Source organism: Ptiloglossa arizonensis, chromosome 9 (genome assembly GCF_051014685.1).
Source record: "Ptiloglossa arizonensis isolate GNS036 chromosome 9, iyPtiAriz1_principal, whole genome shotgun sequence".
NCBI lineage: Eukaryota > Metazoa > Arthropoda > Insecta > Hymenoptera > Colletidae > Ptiloglossa > Ptiloglossa arizonensis.
In genome coordinates this window covers 4107628-4120557 of record NC_135056.1, presented here as the reverse complement: position 1 = coordinate 4120557, position 12930 = coordinate 4107628, and the positions used below count along the sequence as shown (strand labels likewise).

Below are 12930 nucleotides of genomic sequence, written 5' to 3'. Positions count from 1 at the left end.
TAACAAAATGCGAAGTATAGTTTTCTTTTTGTGATAATAGGTAAATTTTATTTTCATTTTTTCTTTTAAAATAAAAAATATCTTTTTTCCATTGGATTCCTTTTTCTTTTATTATATTTGACTTTAACTTCTTAAGAGATGTGCAAAGCTATTTCCATTGAATTATTATTGTCTTTCCTCTGTTGGTATATTTTTATTTCATTTATTTGATTTTGATTTTAAATATAAACAACTAAAAATTTATGATGCGACACAATGTAAAACACATTTCTATGATGTTTTTTCACATAATATTGATTTTAAATTGTTTACTGTAGAGTAATTCATTTTTAAACCGTTATCATATATTACAGCAACTAATTTTTGTTTACGTTTTCGAGAAAAAGCTCCAAAGATGTAATGACCTTTTCAACGAAGTAATTATTCATTCGTTTTTGGAAATATAAAGCGTAAGAACTTTGACGTTAATAGGTTCAAAAGTGATATAAGGTGGCTATTCATTTTTTTTTCGTTCGTTCACTTTCTTATGCAGTTCCGGTCCTTGCGGCAAGTACGGTCACCCGCGAGTACTTACTCTCGTTCTCTCTCACACATCTGCATATTTTACAGTAGACGTAAAATAGCACGCGAAGTTCCACAGGAATACCATTGAAACCATGGCTCGTGAGAAACTCGTAAGCAATAATTGGTCGCGCAAATCTTCACTGGACTTAATTTTATGCTGCACTTGTTCCCCTTTCACTTCTAATCTTCTGTTTCCAATAGTTTCATTAAATAAATATTCGTCGTTAGGTTTCACGACCATTTTATTTAGTGCTTTCGATCGTAGGTTTTTGGCTATCTTTCAAATTAATTCATTGGTGATTCCAAACTAACTTTTTATATAAACGTCGAAGAACAGCTATGTTCACTTTTTAATTTTATAACGCTAAATTTTATTTTATTAATATGAACAAATTCATTTTACCATAAAGATAATAGTTTATCTTTTTCATTTTACCATAAAGTTACTAAATAATTGATTATTGGCAAACATAAATTTTACACGCTCTAAGTTTATAATACACCATGTGTGTGTATGCGTGTGTAATAAACGCTCTAAGAGTATTACACATCATTAGGTTATACAACAATTAATGTTTATTATAAGATTGGTTGTTCCTCTATATACAGATTACATCTTATTACAAATTTCTTTTAGCATCATCAGTGTATTAATCCTAAAAATAGCCGAGAATTATTGAGTTATTATAAAACCAAGCAATATTATTTTATTTATGTTCATTCTATATTATTTTTCAAACATTATAGCAGAACGAAGATTAATCATTTTTAACGAATTTACTTTAATCCATATTTATATATACTTTTATAAGACAAGTTATGTGTTTTACTATATACTTTAGTTTAATTTTTTGAATCAAATTTAATAAATTGTCAACTAGATACTCAGTAGGAAAATGAAAATATTTTTAAACAATTAGTAAAAGAATACGGAAGTAGTATAATTGTTCAGCCTAAGTGAAATTGTAGTATGGTTCTGGAATAATTTAAAGCGATTCTGACTGCTTCTCAGGAAGTAACCCAGTTTAGTTTATCCTGTATTTATCTTACACGGTTATTGACTACTCTGAGAAGAACATGATAGTTTCCAAGTAATAGATTTACATAACATATTAGAAATATGAAGCCTATTATTAGAATTAATTTTGAATAAATTAATTTTGAACGTATTTCTCGCGATATATTTAAAATCGTTTCGATTAAAAGTAACGTACCTTTCGCATATTCTAAAAGGTGAAATTGCATGTCTCCTGCTTATTTTTCGTTTCGTAGAATGCACTTCGTATTAAATTTCATAAAATAAGTAAATAAATGCATTATTTAATTTTAGACCAACCATCAACTTATGTGGTTCCAGGTTTTGTTGATATTATCGTTGCTGGCCGTTATATGCAGTACGGTATCAGCCTTGAAAAATGATCGAGGAGGACCATCTTTTGGAAGTGGTCCAAATTTTATCCATAGTCGAAGAATTGCATTAAATGAATACCTCATTCCACCTCCACCGCCACGACATCATCCGGTAAGATCAGGCAGGGTAGCTAGCCCTCAATCAGCAGAAACTCCAGGATACTTCTCAAAATTTATGGATTGGTTAAATCCTTTTGGTTATGGATCATCATCGTCACCGCCTTTGACGTCACCTCCATATCTTCAAACACCTTCTCTTCCAACGCCCCAATCACATCCGCTACCATTCAATTTACACCCTGCTGCTTCGCAACCTGGTCCATCTCTGCAACCTCCTCCTGGACTATCTGGAGCACCTTTATACCCTCTTCCTGGACCACAACCTAATCTACCCTTATATCCTCCTCTTAGCTCATCTCCCAATCAACATTCTGGTTTAGTTCTTAGCCCACCCCCTAGTCAACATTCTGGTTCAATTATTACACCTCCTCTTAGCCCACCTCCTAGTCAACATTCTAGTTCAGTTTTTACACCTTCTCTTAGTCCACGTCCTAGTCAACATTCTGGTTCACTTCTTACGCCTCCTCTTCCACCTCCTCCTAAACAACCTCTTACTCATCATTCTGTTTCAGTTTTTACGCCTCCTCTTCCACCTCCTCTTAATCAACCTCCTAATCAACATTCCGGTTCAGTTCTTACACCTCCTCTAGTCCACCCTCCTGGTCAACATTCTGATTCACTCTTTACACCTCCTGTTGGTGTACACCCTGATCTACCTATTAATCCTCCTCCTAATCCTTCTTTACCGATTTATAACGCTCCTCCGCCTCCACTGCACGATGCAAGGCATTACCTTCCGCCTCTGAAAAACGATCAGGATGCATACTTATCCGTAAATAAAGGAAAGCCCTGCAATCCTTGTAATAAATTCCCTTGGATTCCAATGCAAGACGGTGGAGTTCATTCAGACACGTATCCTCTTCCATCACAACTTTCGAATGGTTACCTTCCTCCTGCCAACCAAGTGTATCACGATACCCAACATTCGGCTTCGCACGAAATCAGAATCCCAGACTTTTCTCACGTTCAAGTTCATCAGAATGGGCAGCAAGGCATAGTTGGTCCATTACCAAATCCACTCTTATATCCTGGCCCAATGCCACCATTGTACAAGGCAAAACCTTTTGATCGGCCATCCCAAAGTTCCCATACAGAAAACGTGGGCCATTTAGAACCACCTCCCTTACCTATAGCATTCTCGACTGGCCAGGAACATAAGAATTCTGAGATCGGTAACGAGAATTTTAATCACGATCTGACGTCAAGTGGCACGCAAATAAATCAAGGACACGTAAGTGTCATACCTCAGAATCATGAGATCGAGACCGGCAAAGAACTCACGAATCAAAAAGATTCGTTTGTCACTTCCATTCTCGATAACCAATCGCCAATTTCTGGACCATCTGTCGATCAAGAACACCATAATCCTTCAGTTCTGAATCAAGGACATGGTGGTATATTAAATCACCCGGTGCAAGATAATCAGGACACCGTCGCCAGTTTCGGAGCAACGGATTTCGAAAATCATGATTTTACTAGTCAGAATGGTAACGCTTATCGTGAATCGTTTGAATCGAATTCAGGACTCAATAATGGTTTACATTACTTACCGGCCAATTTGAATCCTTCCGCTAGCTACGGAACTTCAGACTTAAACAATCAGGGTGTTGAGAATTTGAATTATCAATATTCCGATGATTTGTCACCAAGCAGTAGCATCGTTAAGGATTCTCACGCGACAACGCAAACGTCCTTTGCAAGTCGTCCTGTTACTAATGAAAATCTTATACATTTTGAAGAGTCTTCATTGTTAGATCTCACTAAGAAAGGTGAAAGTCGTACAGACACCCAATGGCCGTCACCTACCCATACGTACATCAATACCGGTGCAGGGATTGGTGACAATGTGAAAACGACCGCAAATTACAATTTACAAACCGATAACACATTAACCGATGATTCGCTGAGCTTTACCAAACCGAGTGACGGTGACTTTGGGACTTCAACGCCTGTAGTCGTGGATTATTCAGAAAGTAACGAGCATCGATATATTGAAACGTCGACGATTAATACTCGCTATAACAATCAGCAAGATGTATCGTACATTCCACCGTCCGGACAACCAGGATTTTTGTGGCCAAGTTTGTTGCTGAATGCGCCAAATTCGAAGAACGAGTCTTTCGAGAATACTGCATTCTTGGATCCCCTTGCTCGGTGGCATAATTCATCCAAAGAAGTTAAGCATCCTGAGCAGCAAGGTAGACCAGATTCAAAGGATGCAAACGATTCTGTTCAGAGACAGCAAAATGTAAAACGAAATAAACAAGTAAGCCAAATTATTCAATAGAATATAAGAGAGTAGTTATGCCCTAGAATTTAAAAAATTGACCTTTCTTTAACTTCACATTCCTAGAAAGGTAATAATTCTAATCGTTTGAGATTGGCATAGTTTAGTGTTCGTTATTCAGTGAATGTTCTGTCAACATTTTATTAGCCGGATTTATATTCAATTACGTGAATGTTACATTATTTAATAGCAAACTTAATTCCAAACTTTAGGAAAACTTAAAAAAAGAAGCTATTGACGGTTTTATAATACAGAATGGTACTATATATGGTATTATATATAGAATATATATAATATCTTCTATGGGGTAGAAATAGAACGAAAACAAAAATTTTCGTCTTCATTTTTAAACGAAATTAAAATTTTCTCATTTTTTTAAATTCGAAATTTTTTTCTTTTCTTTTTGCAGTTATTTTTGAATTTATGTTTCAGACATATCATAGACAATCATTTTTAGTGTACCTAAATAAATTTTAAACAAAATCTTTCAACTCGTTTTCGATAGTTTGTGCTCTCTATTTTTAAAAACAAAATTTTGAGGAAAACGCATAAACGACATTTTATTTTGTGGCTTCATACAGGAAAGTCGAACTTATTGTTCCGATGCATTTATTGAAATGAAGTAGCCTAATGGTCTCTGTTAAGGATCGTAAAATATTGGAAAAGAACCGCATTTATGTATGCGTATGTCGATCAGAATCGAGTGCGATTTTGACAATTTTTAAAACTTTTTAATAAATCAGAGGTCAGATTACGCGAAAAATTTGTAGTTGTCGAAATATGTAAAAGTTCTGAAAACAGTTTTTTGCAAATTTTGACTACCCACTTAAAAGTTTATTTGTTTTGTAGCTTTTCGTATAAGTCGAAGTGTATAAATTTTGCAAAGAGAAAAAAGATCACTCCCGAGTTAAAAATAACATAGTAATATCAATAGAAAGAATGTGGACAATAAACAATTTTTGTCGGGACTGATTTTTCATTCTTCCTAAACTGCAGCCTAGTATAAATAAATAATCCGCGTTATTTAAAGCTAATTATAATTAAACACATCCATACACACTTCTTTATAAAAAGAAAAACTGAAGAAAATAAAACTTTATGTAACATGTCAATAAACATCACCTATAAAATATACAATAGAAGAACATAAGTGGGATACTATCGCGTATTTACGAACCCACATAACGTAAAATATTGTTCAAAGATTCTAATTTTTAATTATTGTATAAAGAAATTTATATTTTTATAGGAATTGTATGAATATAATTCAATGTAGTGGGTTTATTTAATATTGCATTATTGTTGGCTTACTTTTATCGTTATAAGCAAGTTAACACAGATAACACATATGAAATGTTATATTATCGTATAGGTTGTTGAATTTGTCTGTTTAGTGACTAATGTTAACTAGTACAGTCATTTAGTACTATAACAAGATAGTACTAAAAAATGTATACAGATCGATTTAAAAAACTTAGAGTCAACTTCATAATTCAAAAAATATGAGACAAAAAATCGGAATGTATCTATCTGATGAGTCCAGTCGAATACAAGAAATATTATTTAAAAGTTAATAGTTAATGTATTTCAGATGATCATTCTTATTAATTCACCTGATATACAGAGTGATTCTAGAAATTGAGACAAGCTGTAGTTCTTTTCTGAGCGAAGATACAGAGAAATTCATAAACAAAAAAGTTAAATTCTTCATATACGGCTATCTTTTGATGACATAATTCTTCTGATTGCTGTAAGAGTGCAATTCAATACGATACAATTACTATAGCATTCTGTTCATTTTTAGTACACTTTGTAATACACACCGAACTTATCAACTTGTTCGGTATTAATAAAATTTATTACGATATGTTTCAAACGGATTCAATGTAACGCAGTTAATAAGCAAAATTTAAAAAAACAAAAGAACATAAGAAGCAAATCAATCGCAAATTGATATCGGTGTTACATAATTTAGTGTGATAAACACAATGTAAAAAATAATGCATAGTTCGATTGGAAAAACAAATGCAAATATGTCATCAAAAGATAGTTCCTAATTGGAGGTTTCAACTTTTTTCTTAATCAATTTTTCGTATCTTCGCTTAGCAAAAACTACAGTTTGGCCAGTTATTAAAATCACTCTGTATACAAAGTATTCCATCTAACTTTGGCATCTTAAAAATCTTGCTTATTTTTGATGGTAGGAAAAAATATCAAAGGAAAATATTATGTGGTTCAAAGGGGCAAATATTGTGGTATGTAAAAAGTTTTTCTTAAGGTGATATTTTTATCATGAAATAATAGCTGATCTCAAGATAAATTGACCTATAATAACCTCCATGTGCCTTGAAGTACGACAAATTTATAGAAACGATGATATTTTATCTCTAGTGTAGAAGGGATAATAGACGATGATATTTTATCTCGAGTGTAGAAGGGATTTGAAAGAATGAATTATGGCATCTGATTCTGATATTCACCGTAACAAAAATTATACTATTGAGGGACGAAAATGAAAGTATGTTGCTTTTAAAGGTAATCGTAACATAGAAAAAATATCAGAAAATACAGAGCATAGTTTGAAATCGGTACACGCGTAAGGACAATACTGGAAATTTTGTATCTCTTTATTGATAATGAAATTCTGAGTATAATTATTAAATTGACAACACAAAAAGCTAATGGTTTATTTTCTTGACCAAATCGACGAAATAGAAATCGGTTAATCGTACGGAAATAAATGCATTTTCCTGATTGCTAATTTTTTTTCTGAAAAAAAAATATTTATTAAGGAAAAGTTTAACATTGTCACTTCTTATATTGTACCATTTGTATTTTTTAGTTCTTCAAAGGCCAAACCAATGTTTGCTTTTGATTCTTCAACATTTTTATTATCTGGAATACATTGATTTAATAAAATCCTATAAAAATAAATGAAGGAGTGTTAAATATAGCATTGACAGCACTTATTTTTTCGCAAGAAATCATCACAAATCTAATTGTACCACGATTGAAGGAAATTTCATTTCGTTAAATTATATAAGGTGTATCTGCGAACCATTTCTCAATATTTTTCACGCAATATTATTACTTTAATATTAATCGTGTGGGTACCGTAGTAGAAGTTTAGATATAGAACTGTTTAAAATTAGCTTATTTTAGCGAAGCTTTTAACTTGTTATGAAGTAACAAAATAATATGACATTATATAATAAATTAAATCCATTAATCGTTATACATTTTATGATAATGCTATTTTAGGTGCAAGTTATTATACCGTATACATCAGAATATACACCGATACCATTTCAACAATCTTACGGAGATTGGAGTGTTAGAAACAACCCTGAAAAAACGCAACCAAGGAAAGTTCCACCTGTGCACGACACGAGTATCGATAATTACGTTCAACAGGAATCGAAAAATGAGATTCAGTTAATTAATCATTTGCAGTCAGAATACAATTTCAATAATTCGAATAAATTGAATACAAGGGTGTCACTAACATCGGAAATCGATGCGAGACCAACAACGACAAAAGCAAATAATTCAATCGACGTCCGCAGGTTGCAAAAGAATATTGACAACTGGACAATACAAGTAAGCTTAAACGAACATTTATATTACGAACGCACACTTTTATATTATCTGGCAATTCTATTATATAATTCTATTTGCCGTTTAGAGGTATTTTGTTATTGCTGTGCTAAATGATCTGCAAATGTCTTCATTTTAAAAGTCTGCAAAGACTTTACCTCTTTTTTATTTTTAGCAAAGAAATCCAAATTTGTTTTCAATTTTTAAGCGTAACTATCGATATTATTACAAACGTAACATCGAGAAAAAAAGTTATATCGACTTTCTATTGCATAATTTCACTGATTGAGAATTTAATACGAAACAGTGTCTATAGACTTTGCTAAAGAAGTTTTATGAGGTTTTTTGTTTAATTTGAGTATTTGTTAATTCATGGGCCTATAACCGCGAAATAATTAATTTTTTTAACAATAAAAAATAATTTATTAAGGATAAGATAAAATTCATGAATAATTTGAAAATTATAGGTTCTATCAAAAGTTATTATATGCCAAAATTGCATAGTATCGAAATTAAAGCATTGTTATCCTTAAACTGATTTTGTTCAAGTTTTGAAATGAGTATAAATGCATTTGTATGTGTGTGTGTGTGTAAACATATGTGTAATATACATATGTGTTGTATACGTAAGTACAATAACATATATATATATATATATATATATATATATATATATATATATATATACATATGAACTTTCAAGAAGAACGTTATATTTGAATAGTCGAAAAAATTATTTTGAAATTTATCTCGATTAAAAATAAAAAGTACGTATGCCATGTAATGTCCTCTTACAACCATGTGACGTAAAAAATAATTTTCTATACAGTGCATAATTTACAAGTTATTCAAGATGACCACATTTGACACTTTACCCTATACAACTTTCTATTAATCTTATTTCATAGAATTCACATTTCGTATAAGAGACTTTGTCTTATTAATTATATCATATGCCGTACTTCAAAAGATTATTATTGATAAAAAAAAAAACATGCAGATACAGTTGAAGTAATGAAAGGAAATAGAACATAAAATAAATATTGACAATTTTTTATTCAGGAATATTCCAAATTTACAACATCTAGCACTGCCTTGCCCAGTTCTTCGCACCCCTATCTTTTGCCATCAAAGAAAATTCCAACAGAGTATTTAACAACGACGGAACCTGGTGATCATGCAAATGTATCGAACGAGAAAAACGAGAGCGTCAAGTCGTATTCTTTGGCTGGATTTAGCTTCAATGAAATAGAACACGAGGGATCCGCAAGCAATCACATCGAACAAACTCAAACGGTAATTTACCTCCCAATTTTATAAATTTAATAATGGGGGGTCTACACGCGCGTAACATTATTGCGTCGCGAAATAGTGTTGGGATTGTCGAAACGAAACTTGTGTTACGAACATTTATTCTAAATTTTCTTTTCATTTGTTTTCTTTTTAAGAAAGAAGTTTTCATTAAATTTGCGTTTATTATAGCTTACACAAACATTTCGAAAGATATTGCTTTTTTCTTTTGTTAAAATATTTGTAAATTTGTTGATTTGATTTTCATTTCGTAATACGAATAAACCAAAATTTCTGGCGAATCATAAACTAAAATTTCGAAAAATGTTAGAATTTAGAGTCATTAGAAATAATTAAATAAAATTACTATTTTACACAGACATTTTTCAAATGTTTTGTAAAAGGGAGCTGAAAGAATATTTTTAATGCAGAAAAATGACATCTATCAAACTTGTGACAATATTAGCATATTATATTATTAGCGATTAAAATAACTTAAAAACTAAACGTGTATGTATGTATGAGTCAGTATTCTTGAAAAGGTTATACCACTTATCTTATTTATTATAACTCCCACTTCTAGATTTTATTTTGAAAAAATTATGCATATACGTTTCTTGAATTTTTGTGATTTTTGTTTTGTATTGCATTATTTACACTACATAGAGTTGTAAATTTAATTTGTTTATTAACACGAACATTTTGCAAGTATTAGAGGGAAGGGTTGGGAATAAAGAAAGGATTCCAATCATGTTTTTCTTTAATATTTAATTTGACTTGAAGCATTCTTTAATTAATCTTTCATGTTCGATGAATAAGAAATTCAATCAATAAAAGTCAATAAAGAAAACATTATTGTGAATTAGTTGAATTAAACGTAGCAAAAATTTCTTTTACATCTCCAATAATGTTACTTGTATGATGATTGAAATTTTTGATAAATCTGTTTCTTTCACAGATTGACTATATTTAACCTTACTTTATCGAAAAAGGCTCAAGCATAAGCCAAACATTGAGTTAATTGTATAATATAATACCAGTTCAAGAACCTGCTCGGGAGAGCTAACATAGAAATTTGTTTAAATTAATATTTTTAAATCTTTGTTTCTTTCATATTACTCCTCAAAGAATGAATTTTTAATATGTTACTAAATCAGAATAAAAACGAACGATCGAGATTAAAGATAAATTATAAAGTTTACTTTACTTTTTAATTCAACGTGTGGTTATCATTCTTAATTCGTATCAGTACATAATTATTACTAATCTAGTGTTAAAAATTATTATTTAATCATAAAAGTCTGTTTTCAACAATGTTTAAATTTGCCTTTATAGCCCCTCAAAGTCTTACGAATAGAAAGCTCCAAGTCAACAACCAGCATCTCGGAAAGTACAGATAAGTCTATGATAAATGAAAAGTCGACGTGGGACGAATACTCCGTATCGATATCACCTGTAAATAAAGAACGAGTTTACGTGGTGACACCACAGCCGATACCACTAATATCTTCCAAGATTCAACTGAAGCAGCAGATAGGAGTGAAAGAACAAGACAATTTGCAGGAAACAAGTAAACCGTCTACAAATGATGCACAGGAAAGCAATGACAGTTTAAGCGAATTTGAGGCGATCGAAAAAGCTTATCAAGTGCTTCCACAAGCTGTGAATAATCTTGCCGTCGCGTCTACGGGGAAGGAAGATATTCCCTTATGGGGAATTATGGAACACGAAGAATTTGCTTCGTTGAATTTAGACGAAACTGCCGATGAATCGACCAGTGACGTCTTGGATGGACCAGTGCTTTATTCCGGACACTCAAAGGTATTGAAATCTTACGTTAAATGTACGATAGATCGTTAACTTCTTATTGTGTGAATTTTTTTTAAGGGTAAATAATTTATTGCATAGAAAATTACAAACGAATTAGAGGAAAAATATTCATAAAGTTATAAATTCGTTATAAACTAGAAACAAAATCGAATTAGACGTTTGTACGAATTTATTTCATTATTTTTAAGCCTTGAATTTGATCCTGATCTAACACTATATTGTACGTAATCTTTCAAAGCGATAGATATTTTAAAATTCGTATACACATATTTTAATATTTGTATTTATACAATTAGTACAGCTGTTCCTAGTTACAAGAATGTTAATAAAAATATAGGATTGTCTTTCAGATCCAATTCCTCGCAGGATTCGTTATCAACATATAAGAAGTTAAAGTTTTTATCTATGCAAATTCCATGGATATGTGTTTCTTGTGTATGGGGTATAAATGCACAGTGCTTATTTATTGTTAGTTGTATTATATCTTGGTAACGAAGTTTCAATTTGGAAAGTGATACTAAACTTTTTGAAAAAGATCTTGCATTTTTATCACTACCTTGTACGTATAATATATTGCTTGAGAAAACTGCGTACAATATTTGTTTTCAATATTTTCTCTATCCCTTAAATAATTACTTCTAACGTGTTTCCCACATTAAGTTACACCTTGTACTTAGTTAGGTAGCAGAAAATGTTAAAATTATTTCTATGCACGACATACTAGGTTGTGCAATAAAATTTGTCGTTCGATAAAATTTATTGAACAGTATACTATTAAGTTACACAATAAGTTTTAACGAACGACAAAACTTATTGAATAACCTTTTACGTACATATGTACTTTAAACATGCGTTAAATTATCTTCGGATGGTGAACAATAAAATAAAAAGCTAGTCCATGTTATATGTAACATACTGTACGATAATGACGATTTTTTTTCATATTTATGTTTCAATATAAATGAAATATTAAAATGTAGTAACTTTTAATCATAGAACTAACTCAATCAAATTATTGATTGCTTGGACAAATATTATACAAATTCATAGTAAGCTTACTGAGACTACTAGAAATTTGTATAATTTATAAAATAGATATGCAATGAATATAAAACGTAAGGATATAACATTTATTATTTATAATATGCAATCAATTTGTGTTACACTTATAGTAATATTATTTGTAGGTTTCACGAGCTAAACGATGACATGGGGATACGTTTCAAACATGGAGGCTCAAAAACAGTACTTTATAATTGTGAATAAATAATTGACTGTTCACCTATGTCTTCTAACATTTGAAGATATTCCTGTTACATCAAAAGTGTTTTAGGTCGTAAAATATGAATGAAATAAATTCAGTGTTCCAAATGCCAATCTAGAACTTTACTACGGCCAGTGAATACTTATGAATACTTATATTAAAAATAAGTCAACTAGTAAATAACATGTAATATAAATAGTTAACTTTGTAAAAATTAAGATACGAAGGACACTACGTCTTCGACAAACGTAATTATTTTATTTTCTTTCTCTACAAGAAGGAAAACTATAATTATTACGAAATATTATAAATTATTATATGCCAAAATCCCTTTTCGTTTATTGACATGCTACTCGACTTTGTTATCTTGTAAATATACGTAAAAATTGAAGTTCCATTAATACGATAAATAGAATTAAATTAATTACGACTGTAAGTAATGTTAAATTAACGTGTAAATTATATAATTAGAATTGTATAGCAGCAAAAAATTCATCGATAATAATTTATTATCCACATTATAAATTGTTAAATAAATGGAACACTGCTAATTGCATAAATCAAGAAG

The 12930-nt window shown here is 30.9% G+C and overlaps 1 protein-coding gene across 1 annotated transcript; it reads left to right on the top strand.

The window, feature by feature from the left end:
- The first annotated feature begins 1837 nt into the window (after positions 1 to 1837).
- LOC143151639 (uncharacterized) lies at positions 1838 to 12306 on the top strand. Its single transcript, XM_076320987.1, has 6 exons — positions 1838 to 1846; positions 1895 to 4360; positions 7643 to 7981; positions 9041 to 9274; positions 10604 to 11089; positions 12286 to 12306. The coding sequence occupies exons 1-6, from the start codon at positions 1838 to 1840 to the stop codon at positions 12304 to 12306; spliced, it is 3555 nt and encodes a 1184-aa protein (XP_076177102.1).
- The last annotated feature ends 624 nt before the right edge of the window (positions 12307 to 12930 follow it).